Source organism: Myxocyprinus asiaticus, chromosome 9 (genome assembly GCF_019703515.2).
Source record: "Myxocyprinus asiaticus isolate MX2 ecotype Aquarium Trade chromosome 9, UBuf_Myxa_2, whole genome shotgun sequence".
Taxonomy (NCBI): domain Eukaryota; kingdom Metazoa; phylum Chordata; class Actinopteri; order Cypriniformes; family Catostomidae; genus Myxocyprinus; species Myxocyprinus asiaticus.
The window spans coordinates 2,320,981-2,347,500 of record NC_059352.1 but is presented as its reverse complement, the minus strand read 5'-3'; the positions used below and the strand labels follow the sequence as shown (position 1 = coordinate 2,347,500).

Sequence of the window (26,520 nt, the reverse complement as noted above, 5' to 3'; positions counted from 1 at the left end):
TGTTCTTGTACATACTGAATACATTATTCAAACATTCACAGTGTAGGTTGGAAAAAGTAAGTGAACCCCTAGGCTAATGACGTCAACAAAAGCTGATTAGAGTCAGGAGATGGCAAACCTGGCATCCAACTAATGAAACTAGATTGGAGGTGTGGGTTAAAGCTACTTTGACTTATAAAAAGCACTCAAACATTTTGCGTTTGCCATTCACAAGAAGCATCTGCTGATGTGAACCATTTCTCACAAAAAAGAGACATCAGAAGACCTATGATCAAGAATTGTTGCGATCAAGCTGGACAGAGTTACAAAGTTATCTAGAAGAGTTTAGATATTCATCTGTCCACAGTTAGACAAACTGTCTATAAATGGAGATGATTTAGGTACTATAGGTACTCTCACTAGAAGTGGCCGTCCAGCCAAGATGACTCAAAGGGCACACCGCAGAATGCTCAATGAGGTAAACAAGAACTCTAGAGTGACAGATAAAGACTTGAAGGAGTCATTGGAACTGGTTAACATCTCTGTTCATGAGTCTACTATACGGAAAACATTAAACAGGCATGGTGTGCATGGCAGGACACCACGAAGGAAGGAAGAAAATGTTTTGTGGACTGATAAGACTAAGGTTGAATTGTTTGGGAAGAACATGCAGGACTACGTATGACTTAAAAAGGGCACCACATACCAACATAAAAAACATCATCCCAACGGTGAAGTGAAGACAGGAAATATTATAATTGTTTGTGTGTTGTTAGCTTAAGCACATTGTGTTTGTCTATACTTGTGAATTTGATGAAGAAAACAGAAAACCAGCTTGTTCCAAAGGCTGCAAAATGTTCAGTGCTTCATAAACTCTACTGTTTTGACCTACTAATTAGGCCAGTGGTGTATTAAATTAAGTCTAAACTGTCTTTGGGATACATTGATGTCAAGGAGAGACAGAGAGGATGTTGATCTCTGTTATAATAGAAAATCCTGAAAAACAGATGAAGAAAAGCAAAATAAACAGTTTGTAGCACAGTCTTTGTTGCTCACAGAGCCTAATTCGCACACATCTATGTAGGTCAATATAAGATATAATGTCTGGTTTATTGTGTGGAAAGACAGAGAATCTGGAATCCAAATGTTTCCACATGTCAACAGACTAATTGGAGACTTTCTTTGTTAATTAACTCAAATTGTTTCACACTCTGGTGTCAGCACAAACATGCAATTCTTGAACATCATTAGCAATAGTCTGAAAAATGTCAACAACCTGCCTAAAATAGGACTACTTTACATTGGTGGAGCATATACTGCATTGGTTAGGGTTAGCATATTGCAAAAAACATGGTAAAACCATTGCACTTTTTGATGTTTTTGTTAGTGGAAGTACACCATTTTTTATATTTTGGATTTTTAGTTAATTTGTCCTATAGGACAAATTATTTCCTGTATAACAAAATTACCATAAAGCCAAAATACAACAGTTTTTTCCTAATGTTCAGTGATGGGTGTAATCTGATTACAAATAAATTACTCACTGTAATCTATTTTTTGGTTAAAAAGTATTGTAACTACATTTTAAATACATGTAATCCGATTACAGTTACTGACTTTCAATCAAGTTAATTACTTTGAAGTACATAACTTGGGTTACACATTTTAAAAAGAATATTATTGTATGTTCATAGAGTCACTAATGAGTCGCATGGAGACTATGACCTGCATATGACAATGCAGAAGGTAAAATATAGACATGATTTTGAATCTGTTGAGCGGAAAACCAAAAAATGTTAAGTGTTTTAGAAAGTATCTTAAGAGTAAAGTAATTTGTAATGTGATAATGTTACTCATTAAGATTAAGAGTAGTGTAATCTGATTACAATTTAGAGAAGTAATTAGTAATTTGTAGTGGTGTACTGCTAATGTCATTGTGAAACTAAGCTTCAGGTCCAACATGACCATACAGGAAGTCGGGATGTTGTTTCCGAGAGTTTCAGTGTCCTAGGATTGGCTGCATTATGCCGACTCACTGACAAGCGACATCTCCAATAAGAGATTTTTACATCGGCTCCATTGTGTTTATCTTTCCTTGTGGCATGACTGGAAGTGTGTTGCGTCAGTACTTGGATCTCCCACACTGACACCAAAGAAGTAATCGCGTTCGCATAATCAGTGACAAGCGTGATTCGGAGGTGGTATTTTTCCCACTAACATTACATTTTTTCTCCCCTGATGGTTAGGACTAGGTTGGGGGTTTGGGTTAGGGGTTCAGTTTATAAAATATGCATTCCTCTTCACTGAATTACAGCCTGTTTAGCGGAAAACAACTTGCTTCACAACTTGCTTTTGGCGCCCCAACCTGTGTATATTTCACCCGAAAAATGTATCTGCTGCCCAACAACACTTTTAGCTTTGGCCACTGGGGGCAGTGTTTCGAATTTCGGTAAGCACAGACCGATTTTAGCTAAAGAAAAGTCGACCTACTGTTTCTGATTTCACTGTGAGATCAGTCTGGCAGGTCTTACATTTGCAGCATTTATTTGATGAGATGGTAATATTAGTGGTGTTACCAAGTTACCACAGTTTAATCAGAAAACACATATACACTGGCGGCCAAAAGTTTGGAATAATGTACAGATTTTGCTGTTTCGGAAGGAAATTGGTACTTTAATTCACCAAAGTGGCATTCAGCTGATCACAAAGTATAGTCAGGACATTACTGATGTAAAAAACAGCACCATCACTATTTGAATAAAGTCATTTTTGATCAAATCTAGACAGCAGCCATCACTCCAACACCTTATCCTTGAGTAATCATGCTAAATTGCTCATTTGGTACTAGAAAATCACTTGCCATTATATCAAACACAGCTGAAAGCTATTTGGTTCTTTAAATGAAGATTAACATTGTCTTTGTGTTTGTTTTTGAGTTGCCACACTATGCAATAGACTGGCATGTCTTAAGGTCAATATTAGGTCAAAAATGGCAAAAAAGAAACAGCTTTCTCTAGAAACTCATCAGTCAATCGTTGTTTTGAGGAATGAAGGCTATACAATGCTTGAAATTGCCCAAAAACTGAAGATTTCAAAGGTGTACACTACAGTCTTCAAAGACAAAGGATAACTGGCTCTAACAAGGACAGAAAGAGATGTGGAAGACCAGATGTACAACTAAACAAGAGGATAAGTACATCAGAGTCTCTAGTTTGAGAAATAGACACTTCACATGTCCTCAGCTGACAGCTTCATTGAATTCTACCCGCTCAACACCAGTTTCATGTACAACAGTAAAGAGAAGACTCAGGGGTGCAGGCCTTATGGGAAGAATTGCAAAGAAAAAGCCACTTTTGAAACAGAAATAAGAAAAGGTTAGAGTGGGCAAAGAAACACAGACATTGGACAACAGATAATTGGAAAAGAGTGTTATGGATCTTAACCCCATTGAGCTTTTGTGGGATCAGCTAGACTGTAAGGTGCGTGAGAAGTGCCCGACAAGACAGTCACATCTATGGCAAGTGCTACAGGAAGTGTGGGGTGAAATGTCACCTGCGTATCTGGACAAACTGACAGCTAGAATGTCAAGGATCTGCAAAGCTGTCATTGTAATGGTGATTTTTCACATTATTAATGTCCTGACTATACGATGTGATCAGCTGAATGCCACTTTGGTGAATAAAAGTACTAATTTCTTTCAATAAGAGCAAAATCTGTACATTATTCCAAACTTTTGGCTGCCAGTGTAATATGCATGTTCATGTATGATTTTCACTGGTATAAAAAAGTGACATACATACACATATATGCAACATATTTTTAAAGTAATACAAAACCGTTTTCTATGTCACACATATTTTCCCAAATCATAGTGGAAATTGAATATGTTTATATATGCCCAAATATATTAACTATAATTTTATAGATATGTGTACAAAATGGTACCATGCTATTTTTACCTGCCACTGTTTTATTGTGTATATGGCATAATATTTGCACAACAATCATATCAGTAAAGTACTGAGAGAGAGAGAGAGAGAGAGTACTGAGAGAGAGAGAGAGAGAAGTACTGAGAGAGAGAGAGAGAGAGAGAGAGAGAGAGAGAGAGAGAAGTACTGAGAGAGAGAGAGAGAGAGAGAGAGAGAGAGAGAGCTTTGGTTTGGGTTGGAGGAGGTTAGTGAAGTTAGTGTCTGTGTTCGGGACTGCAGTAGCTCCGCTGGTATTCCAGGAATGTGTTGATCATGGCGGCCGCTGTGAAGCCCGTGAAGAGCGGACTGCTGGAGCTCCGCGTTACCGTCGATCACTGGATCCGTGTGCTCGCGACTCTCAGCGAAGACTCGTTCACCGTGAGCCCCGGAGAAACCGCCGATGAGTCCGTCAAACCCTCCTTTCCCGCAGCTGGCGGGGCGGTTAACGGTGATCCGGCCAATCTCAGCGCCTCCCCGGTGCCGGACACCATCACGAACGTCAAGAGAACAGTCCGGGTCACCAAACAAGAAGTCGGAGGGCTTGGCATAAGTATTAAAGGTATAAGAACACGTTCATTTTCATTCCATTTTAACTTTGTAATAAACTTTTTTGTTTCCTAAAATGTCTACATTTACTTTGAAACACAACAGACGAATGGTAAATTACAAAAAAATATGGTACATGTCCAAAAAACATGGTAGTACCATTTACTTGGTACCATTCAGTACTTCTAAGAATACCATGGTACAACCATGGCACATGTCCAAAGTAACCAATGGCAGCACCATCATACTTTTTTCCAAGTGATACAAAAAAGTGCCCTCACACTCAAAAACACCATGATAGTACCATGTTTTTGGAAGTGTACCATGCTAGTTCTATAAGGATACTTTTTTTGTAAGTAAAAATACCATCACTGTACCATAGTAACATACAGTTGCCTACTTTTTGTAAGGAGATCCTCTGAATAATTTATGTAAGAAATCATAAACATTATGTTGGGAATGTACAGTATATTTGTCATGCAACATGCCTAGTTCATTATATGATCAAAAAGTAACCTTTGTAGGGTATTCAAGTAGAGGCAGACCGATATATCGGTTTTACCGATTTATTGTGCCGATAGTTGCTTTTTGGAACTATCGGTTATCGATAGTTTTTATTTAGGTTTTTATTCCTCATCATTAAACCTTGTCTTGTGAAATATATATATACTTACACTGTATATACTGTATACAAAAACTCTTCATCTGGTGAATACTGTATATAGGCTATAAAAAGCTTAATTTGTTAACTACTAACATATAGAGCATTATAATGGAGCCAAGTCCCCGGTTCAGGCTTGTTTATAGTTAAAAGTCCTGTGTTATGCACCAGATCTTAATATTATTGGGACTTTGGCTGCACACTAAACTGCTTTTTGGGATTGTATTCATTTTGGACTCTTGTAGCCTCAATGTCTCTGCCCGTCTTAATAAGAAAAGACTAAGAAATGTTTCATCATTCTATAAATCGATTTTTTCGATCGGCTATAAATCGATCGGCCAGTTGATCGGCTATCGGCCTTTTCCAACCATCTCTGCAAAATCCACCATCGGAAAACCTCTAATTTCAAATTCTCTTTTTCAAAGACCTGTAGGATCTTACAACTTATGGTTTGACCATATGAACTCTATAAACACTTATCTAATGAATATGTTAATTATTTGTGTTGTATAGTCCCCTATCCTTCAAAATAATCAAAATATAAGAGGAGAGAGGTCGACCGATAGTGGATTTTACAGATACCAGTTACTAAGGTGATGGAAAAGGCTGATAACTGATCAGTCGTGCGATAGTTTTTAAAATCGGTTGAATGAATGTTAAAGAAAAACTCATAGCCTTTCCTCACAGAGGAATAATACTTTTTTTTTTTTTAACTATTGGCATAGATTTTTGCAGATAACCGATAGTTCCAAAAAGCAACTATCGGCACCCAATAATTGGTAAAACCGATATATCGGTCTGCCTCTCTTTAAAATGATCCTTAATTCAAACATCTATCTATTTTTATCTGCTGGATATGAAGCCTGGAGCCTTTGTAGATATGCTCAAAGAACTGTCAAATGAAGTGTCAACATACCTTATATATCAATTTCTCTGACGTCATGTTTTATTTTGATAATGAGATGCAAAGCAGAATAATGGGATTCAAAAAACTGGACTATCTTAAAGTCTCAAATGAAGATGTCCTCCAGTGTTGGTTTGATATTATATGTGTCTGGGGAGATTTACTGGTTAGTGAATCATGCAATATATGTGTGTTCTGGGGGGAGGGCGTTTTGCACCCCATTGCCAACAGCTGACCAGAGAATTACCCATCATGCTCAGTTTGTCACTGGCTTAAGATGAAAGCTGTGGAACGAGAGCAGAGGAGAGTATGGTGCTGTTTATTTTAGGAAGAGAGAGAGAGAGAGAGGCGACCTTGCCTTAAGTCTGAAGTGCAGTTGTATATTTAGTCTATATTTACTGTGGCAAAAGTCTTCGGGTCTGTTGCTCTTTCACTTGTAGACACCCTTAGAAAAAAGCAACAAAACTTTGCAACACCGTTTTTCAAGTAGGAGGTAACTAGATTTGACTGTTTCATTACCAATGTGTACTAGCATATTTACACTGTTTACTGGTTACCCAGTTGGATATAAAAGTTAGCACGCCTGGTTTAATCCACATTTTGGCCTCAAACCATCATTGAATTGATTACTGATATTTAGTGGTGTTTGTTAAGTCAAGTATCACTATTTCTTTTGCTCATTTCTGGCTTTAGTTATTTGAACAATTGGATTTTGTCCTGCACCATTCGTGATGATTCGATTCCATTGGAGGGAAGCCATATATAGAGACCAGATAATCATAGAGACTTAGGGGTCAGAACTTTTGATTTGGGCCAATGCACTTGTAAAAATCTAGTTTAAAGCTGAAGTATGTAACTATGTGAACAAAACATTAGTGTGTCTTAGTGTACCATTAGCCAACCATTTTCTTTTTATTGCATGTATACATAATGTTTATGTAAATGATGGACCTATTCCTTTCCTCTAAGGAGAAAATTAATCTTCAGACACGTTGCTGTAGATTAACTTTATTGCCAGGGATTATAGTAGCTTCTGAAATGTCCTGTGTAATGTAGGTCTCCTGGAAATGTTGTACATCCTTGTTTTTGGTAAATACAACACAGAGGGATGTATTTGCAGATGAATGATGCAATAGTGGAAGATTGTCGCATTTTCAGCATTAGCATGTTTGTGTAGGACATTCTGGCAGGGACTGCGGTGAGAAATGATTGATAACGTGCTGAAGCTTCAGCGAAGAGCCCAGAGGTTGCCAACAGTATCTGGCAGGAGCAGACCACCCACCCGCATGGGCATCGCATGTGTGCCTTTACAAGTCAAAAGGTCACTAGCATGGAGGGTAAAGCCACTGAAAGGAGCTTAGGGGTAATTAAGCAAGACCACTTCTGGTACAAACTGACATGAGAATATGGGTGTCATAATGCCACCCATTAACATGGTCACACAGTCTGAAGCTTCTCTGTTATGGTATGGTTTCAGGGTCCAAATATACAGTAGCAAACTTACACGGTACCAAATTTATTTAGCACACAAAAGTGAACAAAAATGTCCTTAAAATCAAACACTAAAATTGATTAAATTCATTAATATCGAACTGCAGGTCCAACAGTATGGAAAATCAAGATCCAGTTGCTTTCTTTTGAAAAACTTAACAGTCTTGTCTATAGTTTGAGTGTTCGGTTTCTAAATACAGTAGAGTTTGATTGGATGCACAAACTTTGATGCCAGCAACAAATATATGGGAAGTGTTTTCTCCCTTTTATGATTATTTACATTAAGAATCGTTTTTGCAGTGCAAGTCATGGTTTAAACATTTTAAATTAAGTAAGTGTTAACTGTAAGATTAATGACTAATGTCTTTGAAGTCCATCCTGTATTAACTGAAGTTCACATAGATGCATTGTCCTTTGTTAGTTGGCTGATGAAGGCTTTTGTTGGCAATTAAATGATAGTCTGTGCATTCCATTTCAGGAGAGTAGTCCATCAATAGACATAGGTGATGTAGGCAGAGATCAATGAGTTGCATCACAGTTCAACCGGCAGGTCATTTTGGTGAGGTCCAAAATTCTAAGTCCAAGGTTCAGGAACATTACAGTATTGCCCATAAATCAAATCAAAGAGAGCAAATCATGTGGGCAACAGATGAGTAGTCAAGATTTAGAGTTGTTTTGATGTTCTGTATTCACTAATATAGGCCCCTACTTTTGGTCTATTTGGTCTGAGGGCAAAAAATTGCATCACTATACTTGCAGTAATTTTAGAGGATGTGTTGACTATTTGGGTTTTGAGTTCCCAGTAATTATACTAGTAGACTTGTTACAAGTAAAAATGTTACTTAATGACAATAACAAAAATAAAGCTGCAAGCAACAATTATGGGGACAAGCCCTAATGCAATTCCCTAATAACAATGCAAAGAGCTCCAGCACAACAGAGTCACAACATTTATACCAGCTGATGCAGATATCGAACCGGGGTTCACCTAATCCTTTGAACTGAAGCCCAGAGCTCTAACCACTGTGCCACACAATTGACAAGTCTGTCTGACATCAGAGAGTATACAATTATTTCTGAGAAAATAGTTACAGCACAATTTTTCTTTCTTTTTTTTAATTAAAGCAGGAATTACGTAAATAAAGTACAGTCTGCATTGTAGTAAGCACAATATGAAGATCAACAGAAGTACAAATTTTAAAACAGCTCTTTCCTGGACTTGCACTCACAACATTACATTTTGACCTGTAGTCCAATGTGTTAACCTCTGGGCCATTCAGTTGACACAGATCAAAAGTGCCAAAGAGACAGTCCAAGCTGTCAGAGCAGCAGGTTTCAAATAAAAAAATAATATAATATATACATTTAGAAATTTCTCTCAGCCATTTTCAGAAGACTTAGAATAAGGAAGCAAAGATATATTACATATTTTGTTTAAATTGACTAAGCATTTTGATCACTATGTGGCGCTGTCTCCAAACTGCTTAGGTACCCTCAGGACATTATGATGAAGACCCCTGCCAATTTTCATTCAAATCGGACAAAACCATTTTTGACCATTATTTTAAACGTTCCTCAAGAAATTCAAGATCTTCCCAAAGCACTGGAACAAAGAAAATAATAAGCTACATAAGTATATCACCCGCACTTGCGTGCTCCAGAGAAAGCGACACTCACGTGAAACACATATGCATGTGTCAGATAAGAAGCATATTATTCATATCGCAAAGCCCTAAACATAACCTAATGATTTGTGTTATTTTAATATTTCTTTGTAAAAGAAAGGACATGTGGCAAATTCAGTTGAATTTTTTTGCTTTGCTCATGTACTTTTGCTCCTTGTTGAATGTTTTATTTTTAATTAGACACTAATTCCATGACAGCTGTTTTTCTTTTTTTAAAATAAAGTTTACCATTCATTTTGTGTCATTATATCACGTTATTATGCATGTGTTACAGTGCAAAATAAACACCAAAATGAAATTACCAGATTTTTTTCCAATTTGTCTGGCAAACTTTATCATTCCCGGACACGTTTGCCGGCACCAAAATTTCTTAGTGGAAACTCTAATACATACATACAGTACATTCATACCTAAATGTATGGCTGCCAGCAGCAATTACAGCACTGTTTTCCTTACCCTGTTTAAGGGATTAAGAAAAATGGTTTAACACATCTAGATTTCTCCTGGAGAATGTGGCTTATATGGCCATGTAAACACATCAACAGCTTTTCAGAAAACATTTTTTGAAGAGAGCACATGTGCATGGAAAAGACCGGATAACTAACGCCATAGGATTGAGCACTACTAGGGCTCAATCCTATGGCATTAGTTATCCGGTCATCAACAACAAGTCAACAAAGCGGAAAGAATTCAACATTTCTGGGAGTACAGTGGGAAAAGGACAAATCTGTGCAGAACACAAGACAGATGTAGAGAAAACTAAAAAGCAAAGCTGCCATACAAAATGTGGAGCTGGGAACGGAGGAGGGTGTTAAGTGCAGCTTGCATCCATGCAATGGAAATGCAGCTAAGGCAATAAATAAATGGAGGACTTAAATAGGACCACTCTGATAAGCATCTGAATTGTATTGGTAGACGTCATGATCAGCTAAGTGTCAGCTGATTGCGAGCTTGACTCACGTGACTTGCCTGAACTGACGCTACACGTGATTTTTTGCAATAAACAGCTTTCTGGTCTCCATGTAAACTCATTGTGGCAATGACACACATAAAGCTTTGTTTTAATATGTCAAAGCATCGCAGAGATCATCCTAAGTTCCTATATGGTGTAATTTTGAATAGTTGTTTTTTTTCTTCAAAAAGATTAACAATGTCGGAAAATCTAGCCGGGTGGAAATTAACTCAGCATGAGCCAAGAAATCAGAGGAAGAATTAAATTTTTTAGACTACACAGTTCAAGTTATTTTGAAACGTAAGTGCAACTTTGAGCTGTTGGTGGCACTGGAGAGTTTGAGATAGAGACCCTAATTTTGGCACCATGAATGTTTATATTGTCCCTAATGGTTGTGCCAAATTTTACAACATTTTACCATAGACTCCCAGCCAGATAACTTATAATAAGAACACTAACATTAACAATAGGTGCCTATGCATAGTCAATGATTGACCTGTATATATTACATAAAAAACATTGGATATTGTTGTTATTGTTGATTGGCCCAAGTGTACCACACGCCACTACTGTGTAGTAATTGATCTTTAAACATATTTGTGTTGTCGAGATAGAATCTGTCTCTACTCTTGCATGGCCTCCTTAGTCTTTATGGCCATTATAAGTTTCTGCCAGAACACTCTAGTATCTTCTCCTTGTTTGGGCCACTGGAGATAAGTCCATTTATTCACCAGCTTCCGCATTCTGTAATATGGGGAAAGGTGGTGGGTGGGAATTTCCTCAAGGAAAACTAGAACCAAAACGTCTTTCTGTTCATCAAAAAGTCTGAAACTGGCCACTTGAATCTCATGTGAACACCAAACACTCCTCAGATAGTTGTGTGTGATTAGACAAACAGTTTTGCGGCTATTATATATTCCATCTACGATGTTGTCGATAATGGCCTTGCCTGGCTGGAAGTCTCTGTGATGAAGACACAGTCTCAAACCCTGTTGAACCTCCAGTTTTGGTACAAGTTCCTCCAGGACCCAGGGCTCATCTTGAACATTGTAGGAAATGAAGGCGTCATATTGGAACCCAAGGTGATTCTTGGTTAGTTTCCTCTTTCTGTCATTGAGAAAAGCTAAGAAGAGATAATATGCGTATACCAATTGCCATTTTAGGAAGTGATAGATAAATGAAATGATGAGAGTGAGAATGGTGGTAGAAAAGCTAACGATGAAGGAGATGAAGTCATAATTTACATTGCAGGATTCTGTGTTAATGGCTACCAGGTTCATACCACTTAAAGAAAGTGGATAGCAACATTTGTACCTATTCAGGTAAATTACCTGAGTGTTATTGTTCTTAACTGCCCAATCGATGAACCAAGCATTACTACAGTCACAAATGAATCTGTTATTTTGCAAATCAAGGATTTTCAGTCGAGGAAGGGACTGAATCAGGGTTTGGTTTATCAACTGTAACTCATTACCACTTGCTCTTAGGGTGTTCAAACTGGAGAGATTTGCTTCAGTTAAGAAGTCCAGTGACTGAAGGTGAACTCTACCAAGTGTAAGTCTATTTAGGCCTTTAATTGGATAGAAAAGCCTGGATGTCAAGGCATTTTTGCCAGCAAAATTATTACTTGACAAATCCAAGTACTGAAGTTTGGGAGTGTGTATAAATGTGTTGAAATGCAAATATTCTATATTAAGGTTACCTGCATATAGCACTTGTAAATTCATCAGACCTTTAAAAAGGTTTGAGGGTATGTGCTTTAAGCCTTCACGTTGGTTGAAAAGGTGCAGAATTTTCAACTCACTTAACAAGACAAATGGTGGATTGTCTAGTTCTTCATGACGCTCATATTTTAAGTAATTGCAACTCAAATCCAAACCCTGTAGCCTAGTTATACCAACAAAGATGTTAGGGTTTCTTAGTGTTATTTCTGTGATTTTGAGTGATGAAAGTAGGAGCTCTGATAAATGTATCATTCCTGCAAAAGCAGATGGCTGAATATCTACTATTGGATTATCTGCAAGATATAAGACCTTGAGAGAGTGTAATGCTTTAAATGAATCTTTTTTAACTGAACTTAATTTATTGCCATTCAAGTTTAAGTACCTTAGATTTGGGGGGCCATAGGTAAATGCATCACTTATCGTTATCAGGCTATTGCTGTCCAAAATGAGCTCATCTAGATTTGCTAAATCCTTAAATAGACATGCCTTGATTGTCAGAATTCTGTTCTTATGCAAAAACAGTTGTCTTAATTGTGTCAGATTTACGAAGTCAGAGCATTTGAGATTTGCAATGTTGTTTAGATGAAGGTCGAGTAACTGTAATTTCGGGAGGACCTGAAGGGTATTGTTCAGTTGCGTCAAAAGGTTGTTTTGTAGACGCAACACTGTCAAGTTTTTAAGATTTTCGAATGTGGATGTATACATTTCTGATACTCCATTGTTTCTTAGATGTAACTCATTCAGTAATTCACATGGTCTAAACATATGATCAGTTAGAACCGAAAGATTGTTGTTCCTGAATTGTAGACTCCTCAGTCCAGGGGAACATGCCTCCTGTAAAATCGTCTGTACTCTGAACTCCTTCATATCATTTATGTCTATCCAGGTAACAGAGGTGAAACTCTGCATTATATTATCCAGTTGTTTCTCTGAAATATGATTACTACTGATGTTGAGTGTCTTTACAGCGTTTAGGAATGCCTTGTCTAAAATAATCCAATCCAGAGTACAGTTCTGGAAACAGTATGACAAGTCCAAGTACTCAAGACCAGGAAAGATGTTTTCTGTTATCTTGAACATTGTCAAGGGATTAAACGATAGATCCAACTTTTTCAAAGTAGAAAGTGCAGATGGGACATTACTTGAGTTGAAAACTGTGAAGCTGTTGTTTCCCAAGTACAGTTCCTCCAGATATGGTATTGTAAGTATAGGCTGGAGTCTGGAAATGTGATTTAACTTGTTATTAGTAAGGTTTACAACCCTCAAATTTGAAAGAGACGCAAAAGACAGATTTTCAATCGTTTCAAGGTAATTCGAGTCAAGCCTTAAATGAGACAGGTTTACAAGGCCGCTAAGAAGTTTAGTGGACACAGTTTTTATCTTGTTGTTGGACAGGTTGAGTTCTTCCAAGTTTGGCAAGCCACTCAACGCGCTGCTGTGTATTTCAGATATCCGATTGTGAGACATGTTTAAGTTGATCAGATTTGGAAGTCTGATGAAATCGCTCTCAGAAATCTGGGAGATAGAATTGAAGGATATATCCAAAATGATTGTGTTGAAGGGTAACAGTGAAGGGATTTGCCTATAGCCCATCTTGTAGCACAGCACCTTAGGATTATCAGAATATTCAAAAGGGAAAGGGATTGTGCAGTTATTTAATGAAAATTCTTCAGTTGGGGTGATAAGGACAATGCAGTACAAAACAAGAATAAATGCAGAAAGTTTGTGATGTGTGTAGAATCTCATTTTGACGATTTCCACCTTCATTTGATGCCTGCAATGAAAGAACTTGAGAAGGGAGACCTCAAATGAGCAATTGGTGAAGACTTCCCTGTTTCTCAGTCATGATGCGCCATCTCAAACAGCATCTCTGTTCTTCCCTGTAAGACAAAATGTTGTTGTTGAAATGGCCATACTAGTTCACACTTGCTAAATTGCAAAAACTATGATAGCCTGCCCAATACAGCAACATTAACTCAACCAATGGTGTGAGTTTGGTGTGGGACTATCTGTTTGTTTCAATCAAAAGTCTTCTACAGTCCCATTTGGTGGCAATAATGGTGCAGAAATTACACAATTCAGCTTTTAAGAAAGTTTTTATACACTGCTAGGGCTACTTCTCTTTTCTTTCTCTATAAAAATACTCTCATGTTCCGCATCTCCCTTGTCAACTGCTTGAAACTGGTTCTGTGGGCGTCTAACTCCAGTATATGTTGAGTATGAAAAATGTCCTATATATGTCCCAGATAAGGGTTAGTCTTAACGAAAGGAGAATTGAGGCATGTGTGTAGTATAGCATCTTGTATGTTGGTGCTATGTCTACCTACAACCACTTTTCTCATCTTCTGACTATTTCCATATGTGCCCTCAATATCAGAATTAAAAGTTCATTAATAAAATAAAACGTCTGTTTTGAAATATGTCTCCTTACTTAGAAATAATGAAATTGTTATCAGAGTAATATGTTAAAATTGTAAATGTTTCTTTCTTAAATGTCTTATAAAAAAAAATATATATATATAAAAAAATAAATAAAGTGTGAAAAATATTGCATGCAATTTATAAGTGGTTTAGGAACATCAGCCCCAAAAATGTGATCTACAATCACTATTCTAAACTCCTGACTAATTCCCAATTTGCCCCAACAAAAGTGAATAAAAAGTAAATAATAATAATTTTAAAAAAAATCTTACAACTCTCATTTCGGTTAATACTATTCTACGGTAGTTTGCCAGTAAAGATAAACGCACCTAGTATTGCAATTATGTGTCTGTACTTTCTCAATATATAATTGATATATTACATTTTATGTAATGTTTTAAAATTTTTGGTGCCAAAGAAATTTGACAAGGAGACATGTGTCCAATCAATGTATAGGCTAAAAGTAAATGACAGGCATTAATCAATTGTACATATAGCTAAAAAGTAATACAATGGTTTTGTTGGCTCCTTACCTTGTTTGTCGATATTTTGTAGTGGCAGTGTGCAGCAAACGCATGAGATAAATCAAAGAGATTGAAGAAAGAGGTAATGAGAGTACTTCCTCCAAAGCTTCTGGACATTAAAGGAAATAAGACCACTAACATACTGGCTTTTTTATTCATAGTGACTTCAAGAACGTCACCAAGATGGCTTCATGTAATTGCAAAAATGCAGTATTTCCATTTAAAGCAAAATTGCAAACAAGACAATGGTTTATTGTGTAGAGTGTTATTTTAGTTTTCTAAGATCGATGTGATCTAACATGCTTAACATTTTTCTTATACTATATTTATGTTTAAAGAATGATTCCAGGTTAGCACACAGGCTAGTATAGTTTTGAAAATGTACATTTTTTATTTCTTTTTGTATTTTGGCTTTCAATTTTAAGTTAATGGTACAAAAACGGTTTTAATTTCGTTTTTAGCTAAATTTTAGTTAAAAGCACAGTTTTTATCTTGTTGTTGGACAGGTTGAGTTCTTCCAAGTTTGGCAAGCCACTCAACACGCTGCTGTGTATTTCAGATATCCGATTGTGAGACATGTTTAAGTTGATCAGATTTGAAAGTCTGATGAAATCGCCCTAAAAAATGTAGGAGATAGAATTGAAGGATATATCCAAAATGATTGTGTTGAAGGGTAACAGTGAAGGGATTTGCCTGTAGCCCATCTTGTAGCACAGCACCTTAGGATTATCAGAATATTCAAAAGGGAGAGGGATTGTGCAGTTATTTAATGAAAATCAATTGGAGTGATGGAAAAGCAGTGAAAAACAAGAAAACATGCCAAGAGTTTTCAAAGTTTATCACTTTCCTGTGTATGGATTCTCATTTTGACGTTTCCACCTTTACTTGATGTTTGAAATCTGTTGATAATGGAAGTTTTCAATGAAAAGAGTTGATATGTAGTTTGTGTGGAATATACAAGACCTAAGAAAACTTCCTTATTTTCTTGGTTTGACATGCTTTCTCAGTAGGGCTGCAACTAATGCTTATTTTGATAATCGACTAATCCAATGATTATTAGAACAATTATTCGACTATTCGGGCGATTATTGCAACGATTAATCATTAGCTCTTAACCGACTATTCAGCTTGTGCTCAGAGTTAAAATGTTGTATTAAACATGCTTACTAACGGGGTAGCTCAGCAAGTAAAGACGCTGATTACCACCCCTGGAGTCGTGAGTTTGAATCCAGGGCGTGCTGAGTGACTCCAGTCAGGCTTCCCAAGCAACCAATTGGCCTGGTTGCTAGGGTGGGTAGAGTCATGTTGGGGTAACCTCCTCGTGGTCGCTATAATGTGGTTCTCGCTCTCAGTGGGGCGCGTGGTGAGTTGTTCGTGGATGCCGTGGAGAATAGCGTGAAGCCTCCACACGCTCTACGTATCCGTGGTAACGTGCTCAACAAGCCATGTGATAAGATGAGTGGATTGACGGTCTCAGATGCGGAGGCAACTGAGATTTGTCATCCGCCACCTGGATTGAGGTGAGTCACTACGCCACCATGAGGACTTACGGCGCATTGGGAATTGGGTATGCCAAATTGGGGAGAAAAGGGGAGAAATGCCAAAAACAAAAAAACATGCTTACTAACAATAAAAAATCTTTTAAAAATACCTCTAAACGACATTCACTGAATTAAAGGAAAACATTTTTTTTTATCAAGTTTATTTCAGTACAAATTCACTGCAAAAATCCCTATGGTTATCAAGTGTTTTTGTCTTGTTTTCCACGTAAACATACGTGTATTTTTCACTTGTTCATACTTCTGCGAGCGCGGTAAAGACAAAATATACTTCTATTCAAGATCTGTTCTCTAAAAGCAAGTCTAAATATCTTATATGCTGCTTCTCAGGTGAATGCATCTTTTTTAAAGGATTTTTAGATATTTTAAAATATTTAAATGGTTTATATTACAGTATATTCAACATTCTCAGATAACAATTTTTTTCTTCTGCAGTATAGCTGCTAAAGAAAATGTACGTTGTTTTAAAGGCATTTTAGATATTGGAAAACAAGCCAAAACAAAATTAAATAAAAACGTATTTTGTTGCAGTGAAAAACTCTCTCTTCTTAACAGAGCTGCGTATTGCCAATTTTCTTTACGATAAGAAACACACAGTCACACATATATTATGAATCAATATGTCGCGAGCCATCACGTTATAATCTAGCTGCAGCAAGTGCGCGCTCGAGGGATGAGCGTCCCCGTGCCAGTGTGCATCAGCCGGGTGCAGTTTCAATCTCTCGACTCATAGAAGCGGCGCTGACCGCACAGAGAAATGCCAGTTTCGGAGTTTGTGCTTATTTACATGACCTGCTTCCTTATTATTTGGACTTTAATAAACGATGCATTAAAGGTGAAGTAAGTCATTTTTATCCAGTACACTTTTTGTCAAATTCTGCGAATATCTCTTCACGGTCCGCTAGCTGTCCATTCTGTGTGCGCTGAAAAAAATCTGGCATTTGCACACAGCCCTGGCTCTGTAAATGGGAAAATAAACAAAGAGGATCGGACCGATCCACACAACACTATACGCTCTGATATGCAAGTTTTGCTTAAGTGGAACGGCAGCTCCGGCTCTGCTTTATTTCACAACGAGAGTGCTTCTGTATTGACTTATTGTATAATTTCCTCATACTTTGCGATCTACATCACCTGCAGCTGTTTGGAAAGTTTGGAGTGCGTCTGGACTGTGAGCTGTGTCTTCTCCTCAGTCGGGCGCGAGCTGCAGTGATCTCATGTTACGTTAATTGAGATAACGTCGACTAATCGTTTCAGCCCTATGTCTCAGTGATTGGTCTTCCCCTGTAAGACAACCTTTTTGAGTTTAAAAGGACATTTGTTCAACACTGTAAAACAATATGAAATATTTGCTTCTATAATATCTCAATTGCAAAAGCTAGGCCTAACATAGCTTCATGTAATGAAAAGCAATGATGAAAAGCAAACGTGTAAAAGACAAATTTGTTACCATAACTAATGTTAGTAAGTTAGTGGCAAGATAAGAACTAGTTATCAATGTTTTGAATAGATATGTTAAACTCTGCACCTTGTTTGTCCATATTTTCCAGTGGCTGTGTCCAGCAAAGTATGAGATCAATCAAAAAGTGCTTGAGAGATGACCATCAGGGATTATGCTTAAAATTGAAGGACATAACTCCAATACAGCACAGGCTGCTTATATGCAAAATTTGTAATTATTTTAACATTAAAAATGATGTCCGTTGTCAGCACACAACTTTAAAAAAAAAACAAGTAGTTAAACAGCAGGGGTGTTTTGTCCGACGAGGTAAGAGTGGCTGTGCTTCCTCAAAAAATTGGGAAGAGAAAATTGAGGATACAAAAATAAAACCAAACGGATATTGCAAAAAATGAAACCAAAAGTGTATAAACCACAATAAAAATCTATAATCACATAACAAATTACTTAAAGCTTCAAATGGACAAATTACTTTTTTCATATTATCAGTTCACTACTAGCAAGTTATACCTGCTTGAAAATAAAAATAGATGTTTTGGAACATGGTCGCTGGTTTCAAGCAAGTTCAAGATGATTATTTGCTGGTCGACCAGCTACCATGTTTTAAAAACCAATGCTGATAGCTGGTCCAAGATGGTCTACCAGCTAGAAACCAGCTACCATGTTCCAAAACACAGCCATCGGCCTGGATTAAACTGGATTTTCCAGTTTCATCATTTCATTCCATTTTTATCATATCATTTACCACATTTATGCAAATTACGTTTCACAGGTGGTAAGGAGAATAATATGCCCATCCTCATCTCAAAGATCTTCAAAGGACTTTCAGCTGACCAGACGGAAGCTCTTTACGTGGGTGATGCAATTTTGTCAGTGAATGGAAACGACCTCAGAGACGCTACGCACGATGAGGCCGTTCAAGCCTTGAAGAAAACGGGCAAAGAGGTCATTCTGGAAGGTAAGCATCAACAGGTACAATCATCAACAGCTAGAGATAAAGGGTATGTCTATTGACTTTACGGCCATCTATATGCTAAAATTAGGGGTCTTTAAGTTATAGCTTTCCCTTCACAATGCCATGCTGAATAGACCAGCTTAGACCAATCTGAATCATTAACTCGATGTAGATCATAAAGTATTAAAATTAAATAGAGCACGGATAACCTTCAAGTCTTTAAAACTTTTAAACGAGTCATACTTCTTTCATATAGTCAACACAATGTATTTTCAGTTACAAGCTTAAATGATACATATTCAAGGCTACAGATGTCACCATTTCTAATCGTTCAGTTTGCGCAGTTACACCAGTTACATGCACTAACCTGCAAACTCATCAACGTCACTTTGTTCATTCTTAAAGAGGTACAAAAACCTTTGTAATGTTTGTGTATGGTGACTAGATCCACAACTTAGTTTGAACTGCCACCTGCCGCATCGACACGTCCTGTGTATGTGTGACACCTGTGCTTTGTCCTACCTGCGACTGGCTTCAGTAAATGTTATAGCACCCCCTTTTGGTCTCCCAGCACTATTACGCCAGGCTACATTAACCTTAAGGCATTTTTAAGAATTTCATGCTTAAATGGCATATCCAAAAGTAAGACCTTATAACTTATAGACCTTAAAAAATAGCAAAGAGGGTCAATTGCATGGTACCAGTTTTTAGAAAACCTTTCAAAATTAAGTTATTATTCATGTTTGACATTATACCTTTTAGACAGCAAGTACGGAAAATCGTCAAATTAACTTTGGTGTTGTTCAACATGTCAACTATACCAGGACAAAAAGCATTTTCTTGATAATACAAAGCTATCCAAAGTTATAGCATTTGGAACCAAGGTGGAGGATTTTTTTAATTATTTATCAAAGTGTCCTAAAACCTCTCCAAGCTGGTTTTATTGAACGATAAATCAGAATAACTGAAAACTATAAATGCAAAAATCTAAAAATACTAACTTAGTGCCTAAACAGTAAGATCACGGGCCTCTTATTCCATCACTCCAAAAAATGTGTGTTGAACGCCCTGTTGTATGTGCACTCTGTCTCTGTTTACCCCACGTGGGATAGTGGCTGAGTTTGAAATGAAATACTGCCCATACTACTCTTACTACTAATGCCATGTCTGTCTATGGCAGAAATAGCAAGAGTAGTATGCTAGTACGCCATTCCAAACTCGGCCAGTGCCTCCTTCCAAATACGGAATCTAACACTCTCTAGACAAACAATGAGGACGATCTGACACATCTATTACGTTAAGGATCGTATTTCAGTGAATCGATCCCAGAGAAACCGTCGCTACAGAGACGCCATTAGTGATAGCCACCATAGCTGTCATGATGACACTCTTTGACTAATATTTCAGGATCTACACATCGTATTACGTCGAGTTTGGGCTTGTTTGATTCGTAGTCGTCTGCTGTAAGTTGTGATATGCCATTTTCTATATCATGTTTATTTTTAATAAAGTCATAAACCAAAATGTGACGATAATTTAGTTTTCTCTGTTTTTCATACATGTGCATTTCACACGCTAGTACTCACTGTAGTTTAGTCTCTTTGTGAAACAAATTTTCTCGTTATATTCTATCAATCAAGACCTTTCCAAAGATAAATGACACACATGGGTGTGTGATCTTTTCTTATTTTTACTGGCTCTAAATATGATTGTCGCGAATGCAAATTTGCAAATAATGAAAATTGAACAGTTCTAATGTATCAGCAAATTAAAAACAGTATTTTAGTATTGGTCAGGTCAGCTATATTCATTGTAAAGATAAGAGTATAAGCTATAAAACAACACCTGTTATGTGCAGATCAACCAACTAGTTGAGTGATCAGCGCCCTGGGTACCGGGCCACTCTGGGTGTAAAAGGTTAAACAGTGAATTGGAAAGCACAGAAATTGTATCACCAACGTTCATAATTACGACCTATAATGATCAATACCAACTTGCTTCAGTAATGATTTTTGAATTGGCATCCCCTAACTTGGAAAGTGTGCGCTTAGAAAATCCAGACTTTCCTTGAAAATCCAAAAATGTTCTTTGCTGTGGCGTTTGCATGTTTCCTCTCGTGAAAAGATAATTCTGACATGACTTGCAGGCATCATAACTGTAGACCTCTCTGATACTTCTTTCTCATTTATCTCCCTGCAAGTGTATCATACATCTTTGAAAGAGGGTAAGAGAGCTAGAGGAGAGTTAGTTTTGGAAGCATGAAAATTCCTGTCATCCACTGCAGTTTTTCCCATCATGCTTGGGTTCGAAATACTTTTTTCAGTGCTTTTTATGTGCTACACACACACACACACACACACACACACACACACACACACACACACACACTTGCAGTCAGCCAAGGGATTTTACTCCTATCTGCTTGGTGAGTTTTATGTGAGTCTGTAACTGAGTCTATGGCCACATCCACTTTTTTCAGGTTTTTTTAGGGGACACATTCAGATTCCGAAATTAAAGGGACAGTTCACCCAAAAATGAAAATTCTCTCATTTATCTCTCAATATCTCATTTACTCACCTTCATGCCATCCCAGATGTGTATGACTTTCTTTCTTCTGCTGAATACAAACAAAGATTTTAAGAAAAATATCTCAGCTCTGTTGGTCCATACAGTGCAAGTGAATGGTGAACAGAACTTTGAAGCTCCAAAAAGCACATAAAGGCAGCATAACAGTTATCCATAAAACTCCCGTGGTTTAATCCATGTCTTCAGAAGTGATATGATAGGTGTGGGTGAGAAACAGATCAATATTTAAGTAATTTATACATTTTGAAAGTGAAAGTCATCTTTTATCTCTAAAACACACTCACTGAAATCTACTCACAACTCTCTTTTTAACACACCACCCCTCACTGCAGCTAATAAAACAAGAGAAAAATGGAATCCTGAAAAAATTCCAAATACCAACACCGTGTCCTAACCAGGCGTGACCCAACAAGTTTCCAGCTTCGACAAATTTTTCTGTCATCATTAAAAGCAAAAAATGCTGCTCAAAGTGACAAAATCAGAGCCAGGTGGAGCTTTAAAATGTCCTAGTTTGGACATGGTTTAAAAACAAATGCACTTTTTCAAGATGAAATCAAATTGGAAAACTGGTTTGCCTATTCAGCTTCTCCAAACATATCGCTCATAAAGTACTACCATATTCTTATAAGTTTTGAACAGCTCTATACTTGTGGCCAAATTGAATTTTTGCACTTAACTAAATTAAAATCATAACCTCTTACAGCTGGTTTTATAGCTTCCAGTCAAAAGGAGAAGTTGTGCCACATTTCTGCGATGATGAAAGTGTGGCATTCACTCTCGAAAATGTTTCTCTCTGGCCAGAGTCCAGATATTCAGTGAGATCAAGTGAGAAGTTGATGAAGAGAAAGTTCTGCATCAGCCAAACTCTTATTTGTCTCTATTCCTGCGCCAGTACGCTCACCACACACCAGCTATTGGTGGAGAGTAGAGTTATGGAGCCAATTAATGGATGGGGATTATTAGGAGGCCATGATTGTTAAGGGCCAATGGGGGGAATTTGGCCAGGACACCAGGATTACACCCCTACTCTTTACGAGAAGTGCCCTGGAATGTTTATTGACCACAGAGAGTCAGGACCTCAGTTTAACGTCTCATCCGAAGGATGGTGCCTTTTTACAGTATAGTGTCCCCATCACTATACTGGGGCATTAGGACCCACACAGACCTCAGGGTGAACACCCCCTGCTGGTCTCCCTAATACCTCTTCCATTATATTAGTTAACTACTTTAGTTAACATGAACTAACGATGCGCATTGCATTTTCAGCTCTTATTAGTAATCAGTTAATTTTAAATTCACCATACAAAAACATTTTTAGAATATAGCTGCGAGCAGCAGTTACGGGGCCAAACACCAAAATGGCAAGCATTGCACAGCATTAACCTCAACCCAAAGATCACATATGACATAAAGCGTAAACACACACAACATTACACATCGCTTCAGGATGGATTTGAACCTACGACTTTCAGTTCAACAAGTCACTGGACAGTCACCAAAGGGACATACCTAGTGTAGAGCAATCAAAGCCAATCATCATAGTCACAATAATCAACTTCGTATTCATGTAACTTTACATCAAAATGAAAATCAAAATTTGATTGGAGAAAAGCCCAGCAACCATTTAGTAAGCCCAATGCAAAGATCTCTGTAACAACAGAAATTTTAACTACATGATTTGAACCCACAACCCATGAAATGATAAACCAGTGTTTTAACACACGGAGCCACACAGTTGACACGACAGGCTGATGTTAGAGAGACATCGCAAGGTTAGAGTCAGCACACAAGTGTGGATTATTTTTTTAACTATAGGTGGCGCTGTCTCAAAACTGCTCAAGTTTTCTCAGGACATGATGTTTATGATACATAAAAATGTTCTATTAAATCTGACAATGCTTTAAAAATATATATTACTTTTTAATACAGTTCAGTGTGGCAGAAGGACAGTATGGCTGACATGAGAACAATTGATATCGTTGAAATCCGCATGATCTAAGGGATCTACAGACACCAACCTCATGATTTTAGGACATACGGATCAAAAGTTATGGCCAAATGTACCCATTGGTGACCCATAGGTGGTGCTGTCTCCAAACTTTGCATGTACCCTCATATCATGGTCCTGATGAAGCATACCAAGTTTCATTTTGATAGGACAAACCGTTGCCGAGATACAGCGTCACATCCAGTTTTCTATCGACCTCATTAACTTTGCGCTGCCATAACTTTTAAACAAAAGCGAAAATAAAAATGATTTCTGAGCGGCTCGGTATGGAGATTATTTTGAGCCATTGTTTGGACAAATCAGACAAAGTTTAAAGAATGTGAATCTTTTAAACTGTAAACATAATTATCCAAGATGGCAGCAACTGTAATGGGCGGAGTTATAATGTATGGGGGTTAATTTGAAACATTAAGAGGAGATATTTGTGTCTAGGACAAACTGTTCAAAATATAAATGCAAAAAAAAAAGTGAATGTTGAACTTGCGCTATGGAGTTTGCCCTAGAGGTCCCAAATTTGCTATGGGGACTATTCTTGATCACACCTATCAGTGTGCCACATTTCATAATTTTCCTACAAATGGTTCTATGGGCTGCCATAGACTCCCATTGGGGAGGAATAATAATAGTAATAATAATACTAACGGATACAATAGGGGCTACGCACCTTCGGTGCTTGGCCCCTAATAAAAGGGTTAGTAGAATATTCTCTCATTTACTCACCCTCATGCCATCCCAGATGTGTATGACTTTCTTTCTTCTGCAGAACACAAGTGAAGATTTTTAGAAGAATATTTTGGCTCTGTAGGCCCAAACAATGCAAGTGAATGGTGACCAAAATTCTAAAAGCTCCAAAAGGAGGTAAAGGCAACATAAAAGTAATCCATAAAACCTCCATTTGAGGTGATCATGATATCAAGCTTGATTACACTTCCTATAGCGCCATCTAGCGCTCTCTGCATGGGTCAAGCACTAGGAAGTGTAATCGAGCTTGAAATCATGATCACCAAGTAGACTGCAATGGCAAGATGTACGGTAAAAAAGGAGTTATATTTTGGTCTGTTCTCACCCAAAACCAACTGGATCACTTCTGAAGACATGGATTAAACCACTGGAGTCATATTGATTATTTTATGCTGCCTTTATCTCCTTTTTGGAGCTTTTGGAGTTCTGGTCACCATTCACTTGCATTGTATGGACCTACAGAGCTGAGATATTCTTCTAAAAACCTTCATTAGTGTTCTGCAGAAGAAAGAAAGTCATGCACATCTGGGTTTTATTTTTGTGAAATGTTGGTCTTGAAAAGTGTGCTTGTGCTAACTTTCTTTAAAGTAATTGGCACTGTGATATTTTGCTATCTAATGAAATTACATTTAGACATTTTTAAGGTGTCCAAATCCTTTTTTGGGCCCAGTGTACATCAATTTGGGCTGGTTGTTGTGGGTGTAAGTGTGTTTTTTCAGGAACATATTTGTGTAGGCGCCAAGCGACATTCCGGGCACAGCCTGCTTCGGGAGTCACAGAGTAGCCAATCAAGCGGATTCCGTACACTCCCACGGCAACCAGAAAGCAGGGCTCTGCTCTAGGGAATTGTTGTTTTTGACATGGCTACAGGGACTTGTGTTTGCCCAGTGAGACAACAAGAACAAGTACATACTTCCATGTTGCCCTACCCGGGCCTCAACACCTGGGAACCGCCGGGCAGACTTGTCAGTGTCACCAACGAGAAGAATTTTTATCTAGCTACATTCTTCGACACAAACACGCTGTTTCTCAAAGATCTTTAAGGATGTTTGCTTTGTGTTCAAAAGGGCATTTAGATAAAGTGTTGACAGCACAGACCGATTTATACTCTCAAGAGGCCTCTTTTATTTTGTTTGTTTTTCTTTCTATCCTAAAGCAGAGATGTGCTTATTTCACTGTGGAATTGGGTCTGGCTTTGTGACAAGATTTTAACATTTGTTTTGATTTAAACCAGATCACCCGGAGATGAGTTGTATTTTCCACCTCTTACTCGTCAGAAAATAACCATGACCTCCTCCCTGTTTTTCCTTCTGCTTTTCTCATTTCCCTTATACCCTGTCCACACCGCAGTGAGCAATGTGGCGTCGGCGACACCACAAAACTGCATTGTTCCCATTAATGTCCACAATGCACTACTAACCTCTAAGATCTGTTTATTATCTCGATTGATTCTCTTAAACAGCAATGATTGAATGGAGAGCAAACAGAAACTATTGCTGATGTCTCTGGCTTCTCAGATGCTTCTCTTGAGAGAACGAGATTTTAACACTTAACAGGTTATTATATCGATTATGCATAATCAGGCATGTGATTGGCAAAAAAAGAAAAAGAAAATGTGCGCGTTTTGGAGGATTTAAATTCTTGACAAACAGATAGCTGTTGATGAGCACAAAACTACTTCCAGTTATGAAATCGGGAAGTTTCTATTCTATTTACTCTATTTAGCCTGTAAGTTTCATTTAAGCTTTCACACACCTTTTCTGTTATTCTGTCTTCTGACACCTGCAAACAGGCATATTTATTGAAAACAATTGAATGAACAGTGCAGGACCAATAAGAACAAACCTAATAACCTATTTTAAACATAATTCACCCAGTAAAAGTTACCCAACATATTATAGGCAAACAGTCAGGACTGAAAATAATTAACAGGTAAGCAAGTCTAAAAATAAAATGGGCAGAGGCGTTGTGCATGTATTGCGACTTGCATTAGATATACTACAAAATATTACAGCTGTTCACTCAAGAAAGTTAGCCAATAGAATTTATGATTAAAAAACAATAGCTAGGATAGAAATAGAGGCCTATGATAAACGTAAACCTAACATATTGTCCTAAACATGACATCCACTCACAGAATAACCACTTAAACAGCTGGCATTTCTTTGAAAAGTAGCCTACTTGATGAACTGGCAGGGTAAAAAACATTATGTGGAAAATACAGGCATACCTAGCATACAGTAGCCATTTACTGCTTACTTAGACCATACATTTTTGTTGAGTGAAATTAACATGTCAATGTGGTCCGGTGACATTTAAGACCTGACTCACCTGCATCGCGTTGCGTACCCCATTAT

The 26,520-nt window shown here is 37.6% G+C and overlaps 2 protein-coding genes across 2 annotated transcripts in view; one reads left to right on the top strand and one right to left on the bottom strand.

The window, feature by feature from the left end:
* The first annotated feature begins 4,092 nt into the window (after nt 1-4,092).
* The window catches only part of LOC127446016 (alpha-1-syntrophin-like), a 39,403-nt gene continuing 16,975 nt past the window's right edge, over nt 4,093-26,520 (top strand). Inside the window, exons 1-2 of the mRNA XM_051706615.1 lie at nt 4,093-4,506; nt 18,646-18,831. Of these exons, the coding sequence (XP_051562575.1) occupies nt 4,221-4,506; nt 18,646-18,831 (472 nt within the window). The 5' untranslated portion in view covers nt 4,093-4,220. The remainder of the gene's footprint in view (nt 4,507-18,645; nt 18,832-26,520) is intronic.
* On the bottom strand, nt 6,997-15,179 carry LOC127446002 (toll-like receptor 13). Its single transcript, XM_051706585.1, has 2 exons — nt 14,865-15,179; nt 6,997-13,790 (listed from the first exon to the last, which is right to left on the bottom strand). Exon 2 carries the CDS (start codon nt 13,675-13,677, stop codon nt 10,810-10,812), a length of 2,868 nt encoding a protein of 955 aa, XP_051562545.1. The 5' UTR covers nt 13,678-13,790; nt 14,865-15,179; the 3' UTR covers nt 6,997-10,809.

Coding starts and splice junctions, on each gene's coding strand:
- LOC127446002 (XM_051706585.1), bottom strand. CDS start 13,677: ATGAAGGTGGAAATCGTCAAAATGAGATTCTACACACATCACAAACTT.